Source organism: Dermacentor variabilis, chromosome 3 (genome assembly GCF_050947875.1).
Source record: "Dermacentor variabilis isolate Ectoservices chromosome 3, ASM5094787v1, whole genome shotgun sequence".
NCBI lineage: Eukaryota > Metazoa > Arthropoda > Arachnida > Ixodida > Ixodidae > Dermacentor > Dermacentor variabilis.
In genome coordinates, this window is record NC_134570.1 from 32,367,272 (window position 1) to 32,393,276 (window position 26,005).

The 26,005-nt window shown below is 41.5% G+C and overlaps 1 protein-coding gene across 1 annotated transcript; it reads left to right on the forward strand.

The window, feature by feature from the left end:
* The first annotated feature begins 1,706 nt into the window (after window positions 1-1,706).
* On the forward strand, window positions 1,707-25,587 carry LOC142575361 (putative RNA polymerase II subunit B1 CTD phosphatase rpap2). Its single transcript, XM_075684683.1, has 12 exons — window positions 1,707-1,933; window positions 2,321-2,435; window positions 3,416-3,514; window positions 3,656-3,721; window positions 4,776-4,915; window positions 6,893-7,105; window positions 11,454-11,491; window positions 13,470-14,131; window positions 14,760-14,869; window positions 17,261-17,341; window positions 21,705-21,773; window positions 24,938-25,587. Exons 1-12 carry the CDS (start codon window positions 1,893-1,895, stop codon window positions 25,074-25,076), a joined length of 1,773 nt encoding a protein of 590 aa, XP_075540798.1. The 5' UTR covers window positions 1,707-1,892; the 3' UTR covers window positions 25,077-25,587.
* The last annotated feature ends 418 nt before the right edge of the window (window positions 25,588-26,005 follow it).

Consider the following 26,005-nt stretch of genomic DNA (forward strand, 5'->3'; position numbering starts at 1 on the left):
TTTGTTACCAATCTTCATAGCCTAACCCTTTAATATATGAGTGTTCTTTTTGTATGATGCATTGTACGCATGACTGCATCCTGTTTGTCATGTTCATTAGGTGTTTTATATCACATGCGTTTTCAGGTGTTTTTTCTTTCTTATTTGGTTTCTTCAGTTCTCAGATTCTTCTTCGTTATAGTATATTATACCAAAATATTGGGTTTGTGATGAAGAACTTAATTCTTTTGTTTAGCGAAGCCAAAACTATTGCAATAACACACTCGTGATTATATAATGTATTTATATTCTTTGTTCGCAAATACTGCTATATGTACTCGCCCTTCCTGTTATAATCCCATGAGGGATTGACAGTATAAGAAATATATATATATATATATATATATATATATATATATATATATATATATATATATATATATATATATATATATATACACTACGCCACCACCGGGATCAGCCCACGAAATAGGCTAGAAACATACCATACACGGAAGAGCTTGGGCAAATGACCAAGGCTTTGTTTCGAAAAACATCCCAAATCGAGTTGCTACAAGCTAGCAATAGGATAGTTAACCATATATTATTCAATAACTTATAGTAAACGGGGGGTTTCATCATTCATGCAAAAAGAGCGGGAACCACTGAAACGATCACCGACGTTTCTCCGTTACAACGTACAGTGGTAAGACACACAGCTTGGTGATTGCTGGGGTCCAAATGCAGTCACAGTGCATCACAAACGCCCTCACCTTCGTGGTATACAACAATGCATCAGCCCAGTGCCCCCAGCGACTGGGAGTGACTTTTTGAAACTTTTTTTAAGAGTGCAGATTTGACACTGGCGCGCGTAAGCAGTCGCGGGTCCTTGCATTGAAACCGTCATGATAACTTCTTACCCAAGTAGAAGGAATGTCCGTGAGGCCAGAACGGGCAGGCTGAACACATCGCCTCGCATTGTCGACTGGGATGTAGCTTTCTCGCAGGAATTCACGGACACATATGGAAATTCACGAGTATAAAAAGCACGCGCGTGCTTTGCAGTAGCAAGCACCCCAGTCCACTGCCGCTGCGTTCATGCGCGCCATTTCAAAGCCGGCGCGGGCAACGGGTGCGGGAGCGCGGGTAATCAGACGTGTAACCAAACACCCGTATTTACGATGTCTCATGGCTTGATAGCGTTTGCAGCAAGTGAGCCCATACAGATGGCCTCCGGTACAGTGAACTAGACCTCTGCTGCGTATTATTCTAAAGTACGTTGTGCAGGTCATGAGGTCAGTGCGATGGGGTGAAACTGTCTTGCCACTTCTTGAAGACCTGTCGAGATTAGCAAAGTCAGAATTTCGCAGCTACCTTGTGGAATATTGTTGTGTGCTTCCAAATGACAAATTAAGTCAGCAAAAATCTTTTGCACCGGTATGTCACAGTTTGTGTTTTAGAAGGTCAGAAACAGTATGTGGTTTTAATGAGAGTAGGAATTGGGCGTAAAATCTGCTCAAACCCCAATATTTTTTACCGGAAGCTTTGTCTTCGGTGATTTTGCTTCTTGTACTATACGGCACAGGCACCGGTAAGCTCGAGTCCTTGGACGGCGCCATGGACGGCGCCCACAGCATGTCCACAGCTGCCGCAACACGCGCTTTATCAAAGTGGTGAAGTTTAGCGGGAAAACAAAATGTACCCGGATCAAGTTGGCAACCAAACCAAAACAATGCGGCGGCCGAGCACTCCGCCCGTGGTCCGTAACGTGAAACCGCGCAGCGCAAGTTATGGCAGAAGCTAAATAAGCCCGTGGAATCCCTTCTTTACGTTTCACTCTTTCTAGGTGTTTAAACCTGTGAACTGACTAACATATTGCTAAACACACTCAGCCACGTACGCGCGCACCCGTGATGGAAAAGCCGGAGTCCAAATCGGTGCCTACGTCGGAGAGGTAAACGGATGTTTGCGCTCTTTTACGCGATCACATGTAATCTTTCTTAGTCATACACGCGACTTCAGCATAAACAGAAATGTGAGCAGGGCTAGCATGGAATAGTTTTAGCCACTTCTATGTTATCTTAAAAAAAACAAAAAACAGTCCTTTAATAGGTGACGAAACACCGCAAAACTCGGCACACGGCTTCGCTTTCAGGAACGTTAGGAAATAATGTATGTTACTGTGCGCGTATTTGCTTCAATAAAACTCAAAGAAAAACCTACACCCTCAATGACATATTGCATCAAAGTTCTTCTTTCAGAAGTCGCGTTAAGACCGTTAGCAATCTAACAACTGACGTTTCGTTCTCGCGATTGTCATGCCGCTTGCTGCGAATTGCAGGAAGCAAGCCATACTGAAAACCATCGAGAGGCGAGACAGCTGCAAGAAAAAAGCCGCGCAGATCGTGGAGGAAATGCTGGAGAGCCCGCTGTCCGAGGATTGGCTACTTGGAGTTGTGAGTAATGTCTAAGTGAAACTGAAAATGTTCATAGTGTGGACGATCTGCGAGAAACTCTGGCCAATGTCGTTTGCTTGTTATTGTATTTGCGCAAACACGCGTAAAGTGTGATCAATTGTTTACCTGCCGAACCGCATAATCTGCACTGAAAGAAATAAAGTGGGGTGTCGCTGCTACATTAGTATTAGTTTACCCCTCATATTATTATTTTGCCAGTGGGATGTGTTAACCTTTACACACTGTGTGTTGCAATTAATCTCTGGAATTATGGAAATAATTCAGGCACCGATTGTGAACTGGCATAGGCTCCCGACGTCAATATACTGCTGAGTTTTTGATTAGGGTAGCCAAGCATTGGTGGGCACCCACCGCCAGGTGTACAAAACGACACAAATTGAGCACAAAAGAAAGCAAAAGGCTTATAATGGAGTTACACCGAAACAGCACTTGGGCGTCCCAGTCTAAAACTATCCGCAAGCAGCAAGTGTCTGCCCGTTTCCACTACTTTGATAGCAAAACTAATTACTGATTGCTTTGGTTATACACTTGATACTTTAGGGAGCATGTTCTGATTGCAGATTTGAAACCAGGAAGGAAGGGCTTATGGCATGTGTACTTTGTAGGTACCCCAAAGCCAGCACTTTTGGCATATCCATTACCAAAATCTGTCTCAACAACTGTTTGTGTTCTGTGCAGCTTTGTACTGCAGTTCTTATAGAATGCTTTGCGGGAAAATATTCTATGGAATGCCAATGGAATTGTTTGGCACTCTTTATCTGTACCTTGCCTTTGCGCTATAAATATTCATATACCATCATCGACCGATGCAATTGTCTCAGAAATTTCTGCAATTCGTAGTAACCTGACATATTGAGTACTGCAGTGTAGCTTAACTTCGGATAACTTGGTAAGGTTTCTGAGGTCTCTTCATGTTTGTTTGAAAGAAGACAACTGAGCTATTCTACATTCTTTTTCAGTTGCATGAACTTTCTCAACAAGACTATCAGGATGCCGTTGAGGAAAGGACAATAGTGCGGCTTTGTGGCTATCCGCTCTGCAACAAGAATATCGCTCAGGTAGGCCTTGTATTTCTCTGTATTTGTTCTGCTGTAGTCCTGCTTCCACTCATTGGAGGAGTCTAAGCAGCTTTCTATATGGTCTACATGTTGTTTTTGGTGATTAGCTAAGTTGATATAATTTCTTTGTTACATATTTAGGTACCAAAGCAGCAGTATCACATCTGCATGAAAACGAAGAAAGTCTATGACATTACACATCGCAAGGTGAGGAAACTACAATTTAAACCAACTACTATTTAAACCCATAGCCCAGCATAAGAATTAGCATAGAAAAAACTGCATGCTGTTGTGTGGTGATTAGGGCGTATGTTATTAGATTGCATGGGCCATCACACATTGTTGCTTTGTACTTGCAATTTCTGTTCTGTTTGGAATTTGGGGCTTTGTGATTGATTGCATTCTTTGTACTGTTGTTCCCCAGCAAAATTAATTACCTGCATCATTCTTTTCTTTCTTTTCCTTGTTGGTCTTGCTTGATTTATTTGGTATCCGTCATAAAACCAGAGTGTAGATAAACTTCATTGTTAATGTCAATAATTCAAGAAAAGCCATATAGGTTTTCTTTGTAGCGTCATGATATCTCATGATATCTCATGGATGGAAATATTTTCTTCTTTATTTAAATACTCTAAAAGCCTATGCAGGCATTACCTAGGTTTGTTACGATAAATAAGGTATTACTAGACTACATATTCAAATGGATAATGCATGTTAACATCTTATTTTCTTTCACTAGTGTTCCTCTACCTTGCAGACTTTCACAGGAGTTGATGATTAATTCGACCTTGCTCGGCAATTTGCTATCCTTCTGGTTAGTTCATATGATAGTAGAGCAACCACCCTGGAAAGGCATTGGTCCAGGGTTCAGTCTCCAGACAAGGACAAATTTTTCTTCAACTGCAAGGCTTTCATTCTAGAAACACATATAAATTTCTCAGAAACCACTTCCTTGCCATGGACAAGCTGTGTTCATCCATGTCTTTCATGGGGGCCAAGGACGAGCTTAGCTCTGTTCTTTATAAAGGATTCCACAGTAACAAGTTTGGTTATTCTTGGTCAGAATTTAGGATAATTGCATGATGCCAAAGTTGTTATGATGCCCTTCAGTCAAGTGATGCTTCTATCAACGGAAACATACACATGTCCTTGCCATTGGCACGGACATTTTGTGGTCCTTTGTTTAGCGGAGATGTTCATACACATGATGTTCAATCAAGTGATCTTTTGCTCTACCTTTATCTGTTTCACCTTGTTTTAGCAATACTGCAGCAACACCTGCTATCGTGCATCAACATTTCTAAAAGGCCAATTGTGGGATGGGCCACTCTGGCTTCGAGACGAGGCAGACACTGCTACAAAGTACAGAGTTTACCATGAGGAAGAGCACCTTGCACAAAGGTAACATCAACTTATTCAGGCTGGTTTTCTTCGAAACCTCATCAGCATTCCCAGATTCTCAGACATGATTCAGAACTCTGGTGATACATTGCCAATTAAGCACAGATAGTTGAGGAATAGCATATGGCTTTCTGCCAGTGATATGTAGCTGCTACAAACGTGATATGTAACTGCTAGAGCAAAAGCTGCTACTCTTCAAAGTGGCTTCTATTCCTACATGTCACAAAGTAATGAAAATGCCAGCACAAACGTCTTATCTTTTTATCCTTATCAGCTTGCACAGCTTTCTATCATACTAAGCCACAAGATATAATGTGGAAAACTCGTCATTGCAAATTTCTATGTAGAAAATAATTCTCATTGACAAAGCTTTCGCAACAGTAAAACGACCACTCCAAGTATGCATCATGTCTACTTGTTCTGGTTGTTTTATTGTTTTTAAACTGATAAAGATACTATGTTCATGTCGTCGTTCTCATTCCTTCTGTGCCTGTGTTTTCTGCACCGAGTTTTCCAAACTATGAATGCCTTGTGACACGTAGGAACAGAGACCACTCTAAGAAGTTGTGGCTTCCATAGTATTGTACTCACTTGCAAAAAGCCATCACATTTCAGGTGCCATTTAGAAATTTGGGTGCGTCATATGCAAAAGAGAGAAAAATAGAAGCATTACAAGATGCACGCAGTCTGAGATTCCACAGGGTGAGGGGTAGTAGTCTAAATAAACCTGCATTGCCTTTGCAATGAGTCAGTGTCATTAGGGGAATATTGTGTAGAGGAGGTGTTTCTGTGACATTGTAGTGTGCTGTTGTCAATGGCAAGTCAGAAAGGCAGGAGAGATTCCTCTGAAGAAGGCATGATGCACCTGCAATTTATCTGTTCACGTTTTACAAAAAATTCCGCAGTGACACCTAAGACTGCTTACATTGGGAATGCGAAAGCATCATGCCGTTTGTAGACCTCAGAATGTCATGAACGCACTCATTTTATACACTAATGACGTAGCGCCACAACCTCCCCATTGGCTGTGCCATCACGTGTCCAATGATGCACGCACTAGGCCTCACCTTTTGCTAGCTAGATGGCTACAACTTGACTTGTGCAAGGATGCATGCACTAGGCACACCTTTAGTCAGCCAAAACCGTGGAGCTGCCATGGCGTCGGGATAGCAGGCTTGTTTCCCATGCTGCAGGTTCGATTCCCATGCAGGGAGTAATGTACGAAGTTTTCTTTTTGAAGTCATTAATTTACTTTGTTTGCAGGAACCTCCCTGAGAAGTTTGACGTAAATCCGAGTATTTCTTGATATGTTTTTACTCCTTGCGCCGTCGGCCATTTTTGGTACCATCTTTTGGTCACGCCGATGTTGACGGACTTTTGCGTAATAGAGCATATAATGCTTTCACATTAAAATTCGCTTACAAATGCTACTGGTACAAAGAGGAGGAGCCCGAACTGTTCAGCTACAATGAGCGCACTACGGTCATGCACCACATGCGTGAACAGCCGAAATTTCCAAGTTGAAGATATAGACAGCTTACAGCTTAAACAGGCCATATGAATAGGTGATTAGAAGGAGAACCTCATGCAAAAAGCACTTCCTCCCCAACAATCCCTCTCCACCACCTTAATTGTGTGGGTGTGTGCCAATGCTTAATGGCTGCTGCACAAAAAATTCCCTAGCAATGCGAGGGGTTTTGTTACAAGAAAGCATTCAAGAAAAGTGAATGTGAGGACATCGATACAGAGAATAAGGAAGGAAAGGGGGCTATAGGCAAGTTGATTCACTGGCACATGTACACATGTTTTCTTGAGAGACACTTGCCGCTGTGTTCTTGACCTGTCATGGAACATAGTTCTGTTGCTTCTTGAAGTCATGCTTTATCATGTCTACTTGCACTTTGTTGAAATTAAGTCCATGTATATGTTCCTTGTATGCTGAATGAGCAACCAAAAAAAATTAATTTTTTTCTCCAGTGTAAAGAGAAATGGCCGTGGCGAGGAGGTAGACCTTGGTCATAGCCGCCTGTCTGAGAAAGATGTTGAAGGCCCTCAAGAGAGCACACCTGCAGACATGCTACGACCTGCGAAGGATGTCTCGCCTTACGTGACTCCTGATGCTTTGAAGAAGTTGGCAGATAGCATTGACAAAATGACCCTGGACAGTCCGAAGTCCACAGCCCAGGCAAGGTGACTGTTGGTGTGAATGCAATTACCAGACAGCCTCTTTGAAATTTATGCTAAGTAGCGTTGTTTTCACATTATAAGCTGTACTATTTTGTTTCTGCATTGCGTTGTGATTTAGCTGCAAGGCACTGGAGCTCTTTCTATGTTTGTGTAGTTTCCTGTTTTAGGTACTACCTGTTGTGGTAGCTTAGTGGCCATGGCATTGAGCTGCTGAGTATGAGGTCGTGGGTTTGATCCTGGCCATGGTAGCCATGCTTCAATGGGGGTGGAATGCTGAAACGCTCGTGTTTAGTGCTTTGGGTGCACTCTAAATAACCCCAGCTTGTCAATGTTAATCTGGAGACCCACTCTACAGCATGCCTCATAATAGGTTGATGGTTTTGGCAGGTAACACCCAAGAATTAAAGTTTTTGTGTTGTTTTATATACCCTCAAGCACTGCAGCATTGTGAAGGTTAGCCTGTTACAGAGGGGGGGGGGGGGGGTCGTATCAATTAAAACAAGAAAATAGCACTCCACAAAAGTAGACTCTAGTAAGTTCAAAGTGCACTGCTGAGCCAAATATCTGTTCATAAGAAAGTGTAAGCAAGCAAATAGCATCGTCAACCAGCATCGTGGGATAGAGAAGGTGAGAAAGACAATGTTGGGCTTCAGAGAAAAGCATAAAAGTGGCATATTAGTAATAATGCTTGCAGTTATACATCAGAACAAGAATTAAAGGTGCTATAAGTGAGTAATGAAAAAGCAAAGTGATGAAACACAAGTAAATGTTTAAACTTCTTTTACAATGTACTATAATAGGCTTCTTTTTTTGAATATGGGGTACAGTGTGCGACCAGTTGCTTGGTTTTTCATAGACCCAACGGGAGAAAGAAAAGGCAAGAAAAATTGACACTATCGCTTGAAGGACGAAGTATTAAAAGTGATAGCAAGATTTAGCGATACACTGAAGCCCCTTCGACAATGTTTAACAATACGCGAGGGCAATGTACTAGTGCAACACAGCATACAAGACGACTGCTGCTCTGCAGCAGAAACAATGACCTGGCAGCTACTAAGAACCTCGCTATGCTAGTGTGAGGAGGATCAGTGCCACTGCTGATACAGGCGCTGCACCTTGATGGGGCACAAAATGAGGCTTGTGGAAAAGCTGTCGACGTTTGTCTGTGCCCAGGGAGAGGAGTAGATTGTTTTAGCTTCAGTGTCCATTTCGCTCAGACCATTGTATGCACCATGGTGTGGTATGCACGCAGCTATTCAGTAGAAATGCTACTAGTGCTTGTGTGCACACGATGCTCATGCAGCAACTCATCCTACTAGCTGATTGAGTTGAATGTGACGGTGTGTCCACTTAGCTTCATCCTTTTTGCAGCCGTATGCTTTGTGGTCGCTCTCGTGTCTGTAGACCTGCAATCCTTTTGTGTGTGGGCCATGCATGTGATGTTGATATCGTAAAATGTTTCATATCGTGATAGCACAATGGTGTAAGCAGCAACAATGGCATTAGTGCACCTTGAGTGTCCTTATATTGCTATCACACACACAGAAAAAGGAAGCCTAACACTTATTGCTAGTTCAGATAAGCCAAACTACTGCAACCACCTATGAGGCCTGCTACTCGACTCAATGACAGGCCTGAATTGGTAGACTTGTAGCTGAAGGAGGCAGCTCTGCTAGCTACATAATATGCAAATGGTATTTCTGTGGATATAAACAGCTATGCCATTGTTGGCAATGACATGGAACCTGCAAAGCTTGCTTCATAGAGCCAGTAAGTAGAAGCCTTCTACTGTGAAGCTTTCTAGGTGCCTCCGCAGGCTGATAAATTATTGGAAGGACACTGCCCATGAGCCACAAAAACTAACAAGAACCAATGGTGTTCGCATTTGATACAGCTGATGACATCCTGAATACTTCGTTGCATTTTTTTTAACAGCACCAAAGCAGAGGATACTTGAGTAAAGCTAGTTAGATGCCAGCTTTTGCAACAGCGCACAATTTTGCACTGTGTTGGCAAGCAACAATAGCTCAATTGCTTCAAGGGGCCCTGAAAAGATTTTGCTTATTTTGTACAAATGTACTGAGTTGTTAGGGTAGGTCCTTGTGATCATTAAGGGACACAGTTAAGCGCTCCACATAGAGCGTATAATTTTTTTTGAGGTTTTAAAAATGTATATCGCTACCGATTGCAGCGGTGTCACTCCCACGAATTTTCAGCCTCCTCATTACAGTCTACGTAGCTGGCGCTTGTGACATCAGTAAGGCAAGCTATTCGATTGGCTACCCAGGTTGTGTCATCAGTAATGTTCCCAGCTTTATGGTGAACAGATGTTTGTAATAGTTAGAATGTTGCTTAATTTGTTTCTATAAAAGAAAGTAACAGAAAGAGAAAACAAGACAATTTATCACTATACTCAAGCACTTTTGGCACACAGTGTGTGTCGTCTGCTTATCTTACAATTGGCTCCATGTTGTTGCAAGCTGCACTATTAGTGTTGATCTCGAGTGTTCTTTTGGAGAGGAGTGTGAATCGCCCTTGTTGCGTTGTGGGTTGCAAACCTAGCAATTGGCGTCATGTCGAGCTGCTACGTCAGGTCCCTCTGCAAGGCAATAAGCCAGAGGAGTGGCTGCAGTGCATCAGGCTGTCGGTATACAATCAGTGCCAGGAACTACACGTTTGCGGCCACCACGTCACACCAGAGGATTACTACCACAACAGAGAAATTTAGCATATCCGTTATTCTGGTAAATAGAGGTGGACTGGGCATTTTGGCTGATGGGCAGAGGCACAAACGTGAGCGGTCCGCAAGGTGCAACCACCTGGTGGCACAGAGCTTGACCAGACGAACACAGAGCTAATATAGCAGTAACCAAGCGTATTCTATTTTGCTGCAGCAATATTAGTTTGGCAGGTAAGCTCTGCGCCACGAGGTGGCTGCACCAGGCAGGCCGCTCACGTTTATGCTAAAGCCCCTTCATCGCCATGCAGTAGTAATATGGAGGGACTTTAGTTTCCAGCTCCATCCATCTCTTGAAACGGCGAACTCGCCTGCCTTTACCAGCATGCCGGACACGCGCAACACTGCAAAAGAATGCTTGCAATGCACACTGCTTGGATAGCTCTTGCTGAGGATCAATGGCCAGGCGGCTAGTGAAGAGGTTGGAGAGGCTTCGCGCACTGGCTCCAAGACACCAGAAGTAGATGACAGGACCTCACATCATGATGTAGAGCCAGTGAAGGCGGAGCTTATCCCTGATCGCTCAGCGAACAAGTTCAGGAGAAAAAGCACGGGCTGGAGAGGAGGATAACTTGTAACCGTCTGTACCTCTCTTAATGAGACACCTCACTTAAATTGTTGCGCGACTGTTTTACTGCAGCTGTACCCTATGAGTCTATAAAATTTCTCCGAACCGTTTCAGGTGTCCTTTAAGTAAGAATGCATAGAGTAGTACTTCCTATTATGCAGAGCCAACAACTGTTTCTTTTTACATCTGTATTTTCATTTTAATTCTGTTTCTTTTATTATTTTTATTGTGGACATTTGGGCTCACCAGTAATATAGCGGCTTTTGAGTTTTGTGGATCACTTCTTTTAGCACAAGCTTCTAATAAGACAAACAGATTTTTATGATCCCTTTGAGTTCGTCTCGGTGGAAGTCTACTGCCTATCAACTGCACTCAGCAAGTTCATCCTTCTATCTTTCAGTAACAAAAAGCACAGTTTGTACACATACTGTATTGCATCGTCGGTCCATGGCATGACGCTACAATTTGATTGTGAACAACTAAAGCGCTCTTGAAGTTTCTGCATCACAAGAAACTAGATGAGCGGCTCTAGTAGGGCCACCGTCTAATCTACATAAGCACTCAGCACTTCTCTTATCAGTGCAGAGTAGCAGACTAGAGCACACTAGCTCAAGACGACCTCTCTATCTTTTCTATCAATAAAATCTGTCTTCTATCTCCTGTAGCCCAAATTTGTTTGTTTTTGCTTGTATGATTGCATATTTGATTAGGAAAGGAGTGCAAAATTTGGTATCCTTTCACGAATGAGCTCTATGAAAAATTTTTAATATTCGTTTTTGAGGAATTCAAGATGAATTCTCTAATAAGTTAGATAAATAAAGTTAAATAATTTGTGAACCTCAGCTTAGTTAATTTTTGATTTTGTGCCCTTGAGTTGCTGTGATCTTCTCCTAAGACAGATTTGGAAAGTCTCTCGGTGTATGTCTTAAAGGGTGTCAGCTGTGATTGTTTATTCTTATTCCATCCCTTGGAGTGTGTTCTTGAGCATATGCATTATTGCGTTAAAATACTGAGACAAAGCCATGTCTGATTTGTTTCTCCTTTAGAAACATTGAGGAGTTAGGCACTGATGATCAAGAACTAGGTGAGTATATTTTTATTCGCTTCCTGTAAGTGTTTTAATGCCACTTTGCAGATAACTCATGGATAGACTGAATATTCATTAATAAATTATGTGGAAAGGCTGAACTGAACTGGTATGCTTAAGTCTGCTGCTGTTCTTCAGGAATATCAAAACAGGGTAGCCATTTAAAAGGGTAAAATCTGGTAGTGAGTTTGTTGACAGCCTGCTGCTGAGCAACATTTCCAAGTCTTGCAAATCATTATTCGGCCACACGTGTTCCACTAATACTATGCAGAGATCAAATAGTTTTTATACTTCACAATATGACAATGTACGACTAATTAACAAGAAAAGACAAGTTTCTGAAGAGATGATATGATGAAAAATGAAGTGACTAAGCATAATAGTTGCACTGTAAAGGAGCGTATGGATACTATAGTATCCAAAGATGTGGTAAACATAAAAAATAACTAATACATAAGAATATGTACTAGCACACACATGCATATGCAAACATATACAGTGCTACTTTGTTCATAAGTTTTGAAAAGAAATGCAAGATATATCTTGCTAACCAGGAAAAAGCGCAAACCAAGGTCACTAAATAACTTGGCAGACTCAACTGTAGTTGACATCTATTTTATGGAAAGCATTGGGCATATTGTTGCAGCACGAGATGCTGACAAATGTTGAGCTGGTGGGTCCCAAACGACTTGCGATGCACACTGTCATTTTTGCAGCTTCGGCAAGCTCACATTTGTGCTTCTTGGTTTCGGCCTAGGTCAGCAACTTGTTCGGATGGGGCATTCTGGCTGGAATTTGTTACACGCCCACTCCGCGAGAATCGGTGCGACACAAGACACCAACATGCATCGAGCTTGTGGGGCTTGAGTGGTCCGAGACACATTTTGTCGTTTTCCTGTTGCGCAGTGTTTTAAGACAGCGGCGAGAAACTGAAATAAAATCGAGCATGTTGGCAATGCTGGAATGTGACGCCGCCAGAGCAAAACATGATGCTCACTTCTTGCTGTTGGGGAACGGCAGGAAACGGCGGTGCGATTTGGTTATCATCTGTTAAAAGCATGCAGTGAGCTTCCAACAGTGCTATTACACATGCTGTCAAACTAATAAATGCAGATGCTTATCGCAATAGGGTTGGCAGCGACAGTTGTGAATGCAATGTGTGATGGCCTGTGAGATTTGCTGGTACTGGAAGAGGAAACTAAGTGTGTGTGCTGGCATTTTTTCATTACACGGGCTGGTGAGTATTTAAGGAAGCTACCGTGGTAGGCGCCTATACATGATCTTGCAGCCAGAAAATGTATCATGCGATTACAGTTTGGCAATTTAATGAATGTTAATGCCAGAAGATTGTGCTTTCCAAGAGCGTATTAACCAGTAAAACAGAAGTGCAACTGTATTAGGTCATTTTTTGTATTCTTGAACGTGAATGTTGGTGCCGAGAAATCGTAGGACATGAGATCGTTTCAACGATGTTTCACTATCTGTGTGCGTATATATATGCATATATGAGTGAAGCATTGAATCACAGGATCCTGCAGTAAAACAGGTAAAGAACTAGAAGCATGTAGAAAAAATAATGCTGGAAAGAAATGTATACTATATTTTAATAAATATTTCAAGGGAGAGACAGCTGGAAGCTAACGAGGAACCTTGCACAGCAGTCTTGAATTCAATTCTGATTAATGAAATGCCACTATTATAGCTCCGTTGGTTATGAATGTCAGATTGTGATTTCTTAATCTTCTGTTGTATTCAACATTGTTTAACTGAACTTTATAAAATATTCTAAGACATTCAGAAGTCTCTGTCAATGTCCGTACATATATAGTAACGTAAAAGCTCGTTTATTTTGTTATGAGATAAACCAACTTTGCTCTGCCATTAAAAATGTGTTGCACTGTAAAAAAAAAGGTGTTTTTGAGGTAGATGGTGCCTTAAACTGTTTTTAAAACTGCCTGTTCCTGTACGTTCGCAGAGGATGGCTATGACTATGAACGTGAAAGCCCCAACACATATGAGAGGCATCCTGCAGCTACTTCGCTTTTACATAACGACGAACCAGCACCAGCTGAAAAGTTAAACAGTCGAACAAGGAATAGTGTCCCCAGCCGCAACCAGAAGTCGTGGCAGCAGGCATTGGCGAGTGAGCACGCCAGGGCAGTAAAAGCTCCTACCACAAGTAGTGACACAGTTGGTCCTCCAATAGAGAGAGTCAGACATGCCCTGAAGCAGTGGATCACGGCGGAGACGGTTGCTTTTCTTGTTGGAGTTGGTGCAGCCAGGCGTTTTCGGATTAACAATAGGAAGCGGGAGGAAGCCATCAAAGTCGAGCGTTATCATGTGCTCTATGCAAAGCTTTGCAAACGTCTCGACGAGGAGGAGAGGGCCGAGGAAAGGCTCGGGGCAGCTGCACTGGACTCTGATGATGACGAAGATGTGCAGGTTTCAAAAAAGCCATCAGCTCCTATGCCGACAATGGAGCAGCTGCGACAAGATTCCCAACGGAGAAAACTGGAAATTCGTGAACGGCATCAGGATAGCTTTAAGAAGAGAGAGGTGCATGCAAAACCGAAACAAAGTGCTATGTCAGTGTCAAAGACATGTGACAGCAAGTCAAGAAGAGAAAAGCAGACGGAGGTATGTGGGAACACTGCTCTTGCTGCCTTTGTATTACTTTATTCTCAATTGTTTAAGTTGCACCTTCATACTATGAAACCATATTTTCAATGAAACAGTTGATATTTATGTCATATCCGTGTAGTATACGACACACCTTTTTATTCGACTGGCAAGATTAAATGTGACTATGGACATATGTATTCCCATCATGAAGTAGCACTGATCTTAGCAGTGTTGTACAAATACAAACTGGAAACAGCCTTCTGCACTTGAATAAATTTAGGAGCTGTGTATAAATTTCATCCAAGCTCGTCCTAGCTTGGTGATGCTTGAATTGCCATTTTTCCGAGGTGCCTTTTGCTATTCCTCAGGGTTTGGGCTGAAACTTTCGTGCAATGGTTATTGTAGAGGAATCTTGTTGTGGGGGGGTCTCCTGCTATGTGCATTAGACGAATTATCTTGTGTAGTATTAAATACATTGCTAGCAAGTGCAGAATAATAGTGTACAGTAAAGCCAGTGTCTGGAAAGTACTGGGGTCCCTTGTCTTGTGTTACCCTTCGATGTGAGATGAATGGGAGATGTGAGATGAATAGGGCAGAATTTTCTTGGCAACCTGCAGTTCACTAACTGGGACAATGTTTTCAGGACCCTGACACGACAGAGTCATGTGAACGAGAACCTGTGCTTCCTCTTGTAGACAGCCATGCTCAGAATGTTCACCGACGCAGGATAGTGCTTAACTGGTTGAGGAAAGTGTAAGTAGTCTGACACAATATTTTCGATTTGCCATATTTTCGCAATAAATAAACACTGTAACCATGGGAAGAATACTCGTGAGTGTCAGAGCAGTTAAATGATTTAATATACGGTAAAGCCTCATTGTGATGAATTTAAAGGGGGAGTCAAAGTTACTTTGTTATATCCATCACTTTGTTATATCCATCAACCCATGTACTGCAATATGAATCTGTGGATATTTAAAGTGGAATTTCATTTTGTTACATCCATAATTTCCTTTTGTCTAGTTTCATTATGACAAGGTTTGATTGTACATGTTTTTATGAACCAGTTTTTATGTCGGCGTCCGAGACGTGGACACATTATGACACCACGTTACTCTGGCTCGTGTGGTCACTGTGATTACTGTGGCAGCGGCACACAAGTGCAGCCAGAGGAAACATGTGCAGCGCACTTGTTGACTTTTTTATGATCAACATCATTGTACCTAGCCTTATTTTTATTTCACGTACTTTCAAAGCCCGAAGGCATTACAGAACAATGTCAATAGATTTTGCTCTGTGTCATGATGTCACAATGAAATTAACAGCACCAGGTCTGCCATTCTGAGACCAATTTTTGCATAAAATTAAAGTATATTTCAGGTGTTACCAGACCTTCATGCTTGCCATGTGCCATCCTTTTAAGTGCAAGTACAACTTCAGAAGTGTGTGTCAGTACTCCTTTAATAAAGAATGCGTGTTGTGTAAACTTTACGGGTTCACTGCCAAGAATTTGCTGTAGCTAAGTCTAGTTTTGAAACGCAGAACCCATTCCTGTGCCAGAAGTGCAGTTGCATTTGATATCAGTTGCAACGCAGTTCCCATGATTGCATAGGCTCCAAGACTACACCACAGTAGGAAAAATTAGAGAACTAAACACCTTTCGCATTACTTCAATCAGTAGAAGAGTTCACGAGAAGATGGAGGCTTGAAGTGATGAGCAGTAGTTGAACAAAGAATTTAGCTGAAGCCAACGTTTCAACATGGGACCTTTTCTTCATCAGGGCCAATTACTTGTATTTCTTAAACCAATTTTTCGTATGTTGGCACCACTGTGCAGTCTTGGCACCCCTTCAACAACAGGCACCATGTTGCAGCACTTACTGAATGCAACTGTTCTTCTGTATGGTGATGAAAAATGAATATGATAGAAATTGCGATCTTTGACCTTTATCCTTGGACCCCCTTGGAAACATTTATCCTTGGTATGAGAGTGGTGTTCAGTTCTGTTTTATCTCTGATAACTGGGCATCTTGTTTGTGTAATGACCAGGAGGGCAGCAGAATAGAGTGTTTATTAGGCAGGGGTGACAGGGAACAAATAAAGTTCTCTTTAACTTTGTGAAGGGGCAAATTTATCCTTGCCATTGAAAACGTATTTATAATACATTTCTCACATCTTCAGCATCCCTGAAAACAGACATCAACAAAATGCTGTAGGAGTTGTAAATTTATCTGAGTGTTCGGACAGTTTGTTAAAGTAGGCCGCTCACTCAATCCTGAAAAATACCTCAAATAGAGAAACAAAATTATCTGTTTCAATGCAGTGTTTTCAGAAGACCCTTAGGGAATTCCAGAAACTTGCCTGATATACCGTATTTGCACAAGTATAACATGTATCTTTTTTGGATAAAAAGTGTGTTCAGATTTGCATGCACATTATAGTCATAACTAATTCTACTCAGTGTAAAGAATGAAACCGATTCTTACTGAAAAAAAGCTCAATGCAAGATAGCTAGCCATATCGCCATCAAATATTTTTTTTTCTGGCTTGGTTTATGGTCGCCATTTTGCAGTTTGCTGTATGTATGACATTTCTAATGCATTAGGCAGAACAGTTGCATTAGATGTAGCAGTTGCATTAAACTACTGCTACAAGATTATAGCCACCATGGCTGGCTGGTCTAACAAACTGTGGCCATCGTGGCTCCCTTTTTATGCCACTTCCACATCACAGTTGTAGACAGCACACCTTGGAGAGTTAGTTGCTGGGGGCAGAAGAACAGCCACAGCTTGTTCTCACTCTACAGTAAAACTGTGCTTCAGTGAGTGGCATGTTCCTATTTTTTATGAAATTGTGAAGTTTTCGTTTCATAATGATGGTTTGCAGGATGAGTTGGTATTCCAACCTTGAGGAATTTTGCACTGCTCAAACTAAGATTTTTATTGTGTACTGCACACAATGGATCTGACATTCTGCGTAAAAAACAAATCGACAGAGGAAGCCACTTCCCTTTGCTTTGGTGACAATTGTGCCAACCTTTACATTTAGCAGCTTTAAAGAGGAGTGCTAAGGATATGTATATTTAATGGAGACATTATGCGATATCGCTGATGCACATGAACAAGAAAGATGTTTTTATTTCAGGCTTCCCGACATCTTGGACGTGCTGTACATGGATCTGTCAGAGGTTTCATCGTATTTGACGGAACTAATCTTGTCGTTCAGGTAAGAAACTGATGCTAATTGTGTTACTGCTATACAAAGTAGTCTATGTGACATGCTAATACATGCAACTTTGCCCTGATTTTCTGTTGTGGCAGTTAGTGTGCGGGACGTGGCCGCCCAGGTACCAATTTCCAGATCATCAGTTTGGAGGATTCTAAATCACTCGCCCTTTCACTCGTACCACCTTAGCCAGCAACAATCTTGGAGATAGGGACCTGCAGAATCATCTACATTTCTTGAATTGGTTCTTTACAAAAGCTAATGATTTACCGGACTTTTTGAGCAACATCATGTGCACAGATGAAGGCAATTTTTGCAGAAACGGCCAGGTCAATTTGCATAATGCACACTATTGGAGTGACTCCAATCCATACTGGGTAAAGCGCACTTGGTACAGTACCAGTGGGCGTTCAGTGTGTGGTGTGGAAATTATGCCAGTGCTATAATTGGTCCCATCTTGTTTGATCACACACTGACTGGATAGGGTCACATGGACGAAATATTTGAAGGAGTGGTGGATTAGTTTCTCAGTGAACTCCTGTTGCCACGTCTTTCACTTCTGTGGTATTAGCAGGATGGCGTGCCAGCACACAGCAGCAGCCGAGCACGAAACTGGCTGGATGCAACTTTTCACGTGCAATAGATTAGAAGGCGCGGCGGGCCTGTGAATTCGCCGGTTAGGTCACCTGAACTCTCTCCACTTTATTTCTTTCTTTGTGGTTATGTGAAATATCGTGTTTACATGATCGCGACAATGACGTCATATGAGCTCAAGGTAAGGATAACGGATGTCTGCCATAGAATTCCAGCGTCGGTCATGAAGAAAGCCACTGAAGATGTGGTAAAGCGGACTCAGTGCTGCATAGCTACTTAAGGTCATCTAGTCAAACACATCCTCTAGGCATCAACCATGCTTACAAATTCACAGATAATAAAGGCACACTTTAACTGATGGTTTCCTTTTTCGGTTGTTTTTTGTGCAGACGTCCTGATTGTCTATTCGGCTCATTAAGTGGTACATTTACTTTCTTGAATGCATCGGTTTTGCCTTTTCTCTACACATGGGTCATTTCCCAGTCCGTTTATTTGTTTTTATTTTTTGCCACGAGCTTGTTTTTACAGCAGGTATACACTCTCGCGAAAAATAAAACCGTCATTTTAAATTTGCTTTGGTCCGAAGCACGTTTCTGGCACGAAACATAGCCATATAGCTATGCGCACACTCTTACGATGCGGTGCGAGTAGAGCTGGGATTTTGAAACATTCTATGCCTATTCAATTGCTTTTTGCATTTCGTGCATGGTAAGAGTGGCGGTTCGGCCCTGTTCTCAAGGGGCTTTTCTTATCAATGTGATCAGTCGACCTTGATAGACTGATAATAAGTTTGACATAGAAATCAGAGGAAGGAATAGCTGCAAAGCCGCAAGACTTGCTGTTGGTGCTCCTTCCATACCATTATCAATGTGATGCACTTTCTCTTCAGGTTTGCAACAGGGAAATCAGTTGCTTTCAATCAGTTTATTTGGGGGGAACTGCTTTATGATGCGAGTTGGAGCGCAGTCACGTGATGTTTTCCATATTTTGTAGGGTTTCTTTACCAGTCGTAAAAATTTAATAATATAATAATATTTGGGGTTTTACGTGCCAAAACCACTTTCTGATTATGAGGCACGCCGTAGTGGAGGACTCCGGAAATTTTGACCACCTGGGGTTCTTTAACGTGCGCCTAAATCTAAGCACACGGGTGTTTTCGCATTTCGCCCCCATCGAAATGCGGCCGCCGTGGCCGGGATTCGATCCCGCGACCTCGTGCTCACGTAAAAATTTAGTATGCAATTAGTGCTTCGCTGAAAACACCAGAGTTAGATGTCATTTGGGGCCACCTACAAATGCCTCATTGACACTTTGATAACTAGGACAGTACTTCTCGAGTTAGATAATTAATTACAATTACCTAAATAAATTTCAGTTACGAAAAAATTACTGGCGGCTACTCCACTGTACTGGAAACAATATGCACTAGGTTTTCTTCGAGTGACGCAGTTGCTCTTTTTTGAAGACTTAGTGCATGATACTTGGGACACCCTGTATAATTCACGCAATAGCCGAAATGAGGCCAAGCTGGATTCACTCGAAATCAGAATCAACAGCAGTCATGTGCAGCAGCGCTTGTACTCGGACTCAAAGTAAAAAAAAGAGAAAGAGAGAGAGAGCCTGCAGTTTCTTCGGAAAGGCAAAGCACTATTAGTGATAGCGAAGTATACGACAAATACACGAAGGAAGATTACATCACTGAGAGACGCCAGATTCTTGGTGGTGCGAGAAGACTCTGGCTGTGAAATTGAACTGTCTTTTACTACGAGGTCTTGTAAATACTCATATAAGGCCGTCACTTCAGAGAACAATTCTTCGAGATCACACAAAGTTTCTTCAAGTACAATTGTTATTAATATATATGTGGGGTTTGGAAGGCTGGTCGGGGCCCACCTTCCCTCCCCCCGCCCCCCGAAAAATGAAAACTTGCCGTCTATGGTCAGCAGAGACATTGAGGATGGAGTTGGTGCCACTTGAAGCTGCTTGGAAATATTGACTAACAAAAATTTACAATAGCACTCAAGAATTCGTCCATGACCGTGTTACTGTTTCAAATGTAAATGAACAAACACTGGATGCATGTAACACACTCAACAAACTATAGTTGCAGTTTTTAGAACTTAGTGGCTTGCCTTGTCCCATGCTTTTAGCATGGCTGACGACTACTGCATCTACTATGCTTCGCTAGTTTCAGTGTGGGAAGGCTCCAGCAACATGGCTGATGGCCATGCCCATGATGTATGAAAACAAAAATATCGCTCTTTCTGCTCAACTCTTTGGCCATATGAACACTGTGTAGTGCTGTTGAACTTTGAAATATCGAACCTTGTGTACTGAGGTATTTGAAATTTTGGTCATTCTTATGCAATAAGTCTAAGGAGGCTATGGCTGTGCTGTGAAGCTGTGCAAATAATCATCGAGCATGGTTGGCAACTGTATGCACGAAAGCATGAGGATTGGTGGTTCTAGCTCAATTTTTTCAAGTTATGGCTGCAGTCTGTACTCAGACTTGCAACTAGTGAAAGCATGTCTTAGCGTGCAGTTGGTGTTGCATTATATTGCTGAACAAACCTTGTCATCTGTGGTAACTACCATGAAGAATACTACAGAACTGACATGCATATTTTAGTTTGGACATTATTGTAGTACACATAGAAAAAAAAGATGCATGAAGATCTACTTGTATATGAGGTGGTATCAGAAAGCTTTAAAGTGAGCTCTGTTTTCAAGAGAGTAATTTGTCGATCTACATTCAAACACTGTCACCTTCGAAGTAGTCCCCCTGTACAGCAATGCAGCCTTCCCAACATTTCTGCAGCTTTGCGAATATGTTCTGGAAGTCTTCTTACCAGATCAAGCTGGGCATCTTGTGCAATTTGCACTTAATTTCAGCAGGCACATCAGATCTATGCCCTTTTGAGCTGGTTTCTTAATTTTGGTGAGAGTGAAGTCACTGGGATCCAAATTTGCCTAATGACCCATATTTCATGTTGAACATCATCACAGGGGATAACTAACAGTCTTCACAGCGGAAAAGCCCATCATCTCTACAACCAAGGTAGGCTAGAAGGCAAAGGCTAGAATTCAAAGCATTCTGCATCAAGAATTTTCCTAGAATAGCAAGACCGTCAACAGCACACTTTACTGTCATATTTTAGGGCATCTTAAGGAGGACATAGACATTCGGTGACAATGCATCTGTGGCTCAGAAACTGGATCACCCTGTCACAAAACTTGCGACACACACATGAGTTTCTCATCGGAAACAATGTGGTTTCTCTTCCACACCTACCCTAGTTGTCAGATTTAGCTCCTGCTGACTTTAGCTTTCTCCCTAAAATTAAAGGAAACCAGCTTAATGACTCCATGTTGATGTGATTGTTGAGGTCAAGCCCAAATAGCAGAAGGTGCTCAATTCGTTCCCGAAAGAATACTTCCAGGACATATTAACAAAGTGTGAAGGACACTAGGAACGCTATATTGCCATACAAGAGGATTATTTTGAAAGTGAGAGTGCTTCAGTGCGCATAAATGAATTCGTTTCCTGAAACCAAGTCTGAAATGCTAAGCCATTGCCTGATTATTTTATGATTGCAAATGAAGGTATAATAGATTTGCCTTGTGTAAGGAGGGATTGGTGATTAGCAGAAGAATGACTGATCTCTGTTTCTCTCTCTCTGTGCATGTGTGCGTGTGTGCATACATGTGTGTGTGTGTGTGTGTGTGTGTTTGCACTTGTTTTATTGCTGCAACTGCTCCTATACTTTAGGCTCTCTGCTGAAAACATCACCTTCAGGTTGGAAACCTGGACACATATAGCAGCTGCGATACTGGTCATGTGAGTTGCACACTTCTTCATCTCAAGGTCTTGACAATAAAGGCCAACTGCAATGATACAATGGCCCAATCACCAAATGGCCTGCGTCGTCTGGTAACACGCTGTTTTAATGCTGTTAGCAAAAAAATAAATTATTTACCAGCCTTGGAGCTTTGTTGAGACTCTTTGATAGTATATATACTGCGCATTTATAACAAAATTAGCCGATGTAAAGTTTCATTGCAGTTGGCCTTTAACTGTGACTGTACTGTCCCACATTTGCACAGCAGTGGCAGCCAACCTGTGGCTCACAAGCTCACGTGTGGCTCTCTTTAGCTGTGCTTCTTACTTGCACTTGGATACTTGGTCAGGCTGTCATAGTCCATTGGAATCCATTGCTCTTCATCCACTGCACCGAATTTGATGAGCTTTTTGCATTTGAAAGAAAAAGTTAAAATCTAACTACTGTAGGAAGCATATTTTTTATGCAATAGCTTCTTTTAACAGAAATTATCACTAAACATAAAAGAAACAAAAATTCAGAAGCATTACACTTACAGTTTTTAAACTCAGAAATAGAAAATGATCCCACATTTCTTAGAGCGCACCTATTGAGACATCTAAAGTAGACAGAATGGATGTATTATGCAACACCGTTATACATCTAATTTTTGAGTGGAACTTATGGAAAACTCTTATAAACTTTGAAACAATTTCATGTAAGCTGTAAACTTGTATGGCACATTTGTTCGCTTCAGATATTGTAACAGATGCAGTTTACAGAACTGCATTATGCATTATGCAAATGCATTATTCATTTTTTGTGCAAAGTGGCAAATTTGCAAAGCTAGTGCTTCGTTTTTTTGTAACTTACTAAGTATTGGCAATTTTCATGTTTTGTAAAAGTCCATATCAAGCTTCTGCCGTGAATGGCTGGTGGTATTCAGTTTTCTCTCTTAAATGAAACAATTTTCTTTAAAATTGGTTCAGCGGTTCACCAGTGAGAGTAGTATTTCTGCAGTTCACATGTACTTGAATAGGGAACTGAGAGTTCGTCCCAAGGTAAAGCCTCTTCTTAGGTTAGGTTTGGTTTCACTGCACACCTTTTATGATTCCCTAAATATTGTCACAATGTGCTGTCATTGAAGAAACAGAAGTAGTACTAGAAAGAATAAATAAAAATAGATAATCTTTTTTGGTTAATTTGTGCCCAGAAAGCAGGCAGCACTAAAGTGGCAACAATAGCAGAGATGGTGGTAGTTGAATTAGGACTGTAAATAGCTGGCTGATATTTGTACGGGATGTAGGAGGCTATTGATAACTGTTGTAAAACAGCAAAGGTTCATGAAGGAGCTCGAAGGCACTTTGATCTTTTTCACAGACCTTCGCTTCTTCAAAAACTCCATCACAGTAAGTTCAAGACATATTCTGATGAAGTATAACAGTGCAAGTTTGAAACAGTGTAGGTGCGGCAATGTGGTATTGCCCAAGCAGTGTGACAACTCTAGCTTCGAAACATAAAATGATAGGGTCACTTGTCTGCAGCAGTAAGAAAAAATGTAGAAGGCGATTGAACTTCCAGTTGAAGTTGATGTAAGAAAATGTTGTCTTTGGCGAGTTGGATGGGAGAATGGGATGTATGAACTGTGTAATTTATTGAGAGCCGTACTGGGAGCGACAAAGTTTAATCGAGGTCATCTAGAGGTTGAATTACCTTCCAACCTTTTGTCATTAGCTATCATCATCATATCATCATAATCATTACCATAGTCATCATCAGCATGGCTTTCGGTATAAATTGTATGGTTCGTCGTCATCATTCATTATCGTGAGCTTTGTGACATTTTTAGACTACACTGTCTTTGGGATCGGCCCATAGAAGAGGCTAGAAACAAACTGTAGAAACCTACATACCCGATACAGATACAGTGGCAGTAACATACAGATACAGTGGCAGTAACTCGCCAAGGAAGACATTATCTTCAAAAATAAGATTAATAAAGTAAAGCAATACTTCACACAGCAATACTATATCTGTTTGGCAATACCTGTTATATGAAATTGAGGAAAGTGTGTTGGGAGGCTAGTTGTAGTTGGTAAGACATTATTTCGTTGTTAGTCTGCGTTCGTACTGTCTTCCTCTACCTCGGTTTCTCGTCCCTAGTGCAATTTAAGTTCACAAAACCTCTTATATCACATTTTATTCACTGCCATAACTCTTAGCTTTATAATAGTAATATCCTTATAACTTTATTGTTGCGATATTTTGTTAAGTAGTATAACTTAGCTGTAAGGATTTTTAAAAGGTGCACTTTTTTTAGTTGTAAATAATTATTTTACATGGGTTGCCATTAGTCTGTATGAGAGCTTACTTGTGGAAAGTTAGACAAGCTTATGTGGCTTTAAAAAATGTTGCAGCAAGGAATTACATTCTTGTCTTTGAGACTGCTTTGCTTGTTTTGGACTGACTTAATGCCAGGCGTATGGCCATATAGCTAGAAATCTTCCACATTAGCAAGCTGTTCATGAAACCATGATGCTTGATAAACATCTGCACAGTACAAATATAACAGTGGGCGGATTTGTTTATTATGTTCAGGGGAGAGCTTTTGAAGGTCGTCATAAATATAAATTGTCATTTTAATGTTTGGGCACTTGCTGGCCCAGTGTCATTTGTTAGCAATAAGTAACAAGCAGTGCTTTCAATAAGGCCATCACTAATTGATGCACAGGGAAGCATAGAGGAATTAATGACAATTAGTGACATTTTTAATCATAAAGGATACCATTACAATATTCTGTTCTGGTAGATGTTTTTTCCCTTCTGTCATAGCTATACCTGCATAGGTTGATTACATATCATCATTACGATCACAACAACAGTTATGACAACAGCCAAACCCCCTACTGTTAGCTTTGAGGGCTGCTACCTTCTCTGGTGGCTGCTTCATGGAACAGTTTCCTACTTTTTGTGATTCCTTTTGTGAAATGTTGTTGGAGGTCCTTTTATTTTTTTCATACTATTAGTTGCTGATGAGCCTTGTGCAAAGGTGTTGCATAAACTGAGTAATGGCTAACTGATTTTAATGCATGTAATTTTTATGAACTAGGCCTTACAAGAAATGTAATGCTAATTAAAATGTACCGTATCTAACTGCCTTTATTTCTCATTTTCTGCATCACAGGCTTTCGAGAAAATGTCCACCACTGAATTCCGCCATTATGATGGAGGAATCACGGAGGCGCTTCTCCATATTCTTGGAAGACAGTGGACTTTCTCTGCAGGACACAATGTATATGGTTGACGACTTGCTGGGCAGTTAATGCTGCCTCTAGGCTTTATGTATATTAAATAAACTAATTACATGACCACGTTACATGATAGTGTGCAAGATGAGACACATCAGTAATCAGCGTTCGGACAAGAGAGAATTGATACAGTCGACTTTTGTTAATTCGACCCTAATGGGACCAGATAAAATTGATTGAGTGTTCCAGCGGGTCGAATTAAACAAGATGCAGGAAAAAAAACACCGAAACGCACCGCCACTGCATTTGGAAGTATTTGCCTAAAGCGCGCCCACTTTCTGTGGTGTCCAATGTAGAAAAACGAACATAAAAAAGACAGTTTTGCCGCAGTACAGTTGTATTATGTGGTAAAGCATACGAACGCCGCGAAGGCAGTTTTGGTTTCACATCCGATTGCACCGTGCAGGCAGCTTTCTGCCCAATTTCCTGAAAAAATAAATCAATAAAGGCACGCATTAGAAGTGGGTAAATACCATGATCGCACATTGCACTCAGCTTCAAATAAAGTTAATTGCTTTTTCTATTATCATGCTTGATTTGCTTGAAAAATGACAAAACAGCTGATGTCTGCCTGCTGCGGTGGCTTAGCGGCTATTGCGTTGCACTGCTAAGCGCGAGGTTGAGGGTTCGATTACTCGCCACTGACAGCCATATTTTGATGCGGACAAAATACAAAAAATGCTCGCGTACCACGCGTTAGATGCAGACTAAAGAACCTGAGGTGGTCGAAATTAATTGAGTCCCCTGCTATGCGTGCCTTGTAATCGTATCGTGGTTTTTAGCGCGTAAGACTACATAATGTAATTTTAGTGTTATTAAAATTTATGTCTGATAGAGCATGCGAGGGGCGTTGAAACGATAAATCATAGGGATAATTTTGCTTGAAGGACTAAAACGTGCAAGGTGGCCTGGGTTCACGGGTTCCGAAAGAAAAATCGGGATTC

Excerpts from the sequence above, each read along its gene's own strand:
- LOC142575361 (XM_075684683.1), top strand. The coding sequence starts at position 1,893 with ATGGAAAAGCCGGAGTCCAAATCGGTGCCTACGTCGGAGAG. Across the intron at positions 7,106-11,453 it reads AAGTCCACAGCCCAGGCAAG|AAACATTGAGGAGTTAGGCA; the intron begins GTGACTGTTGGT and ends TTTCTCCTTTAG. Across the intron at positions 14,870-17,260 it reads CTTAACTGGTTGAGGAAAGT|GCTTCCCGACATCTTGGACG; the intron begins GTAAGTAGTCTG and ends TTTTTATTTCAG.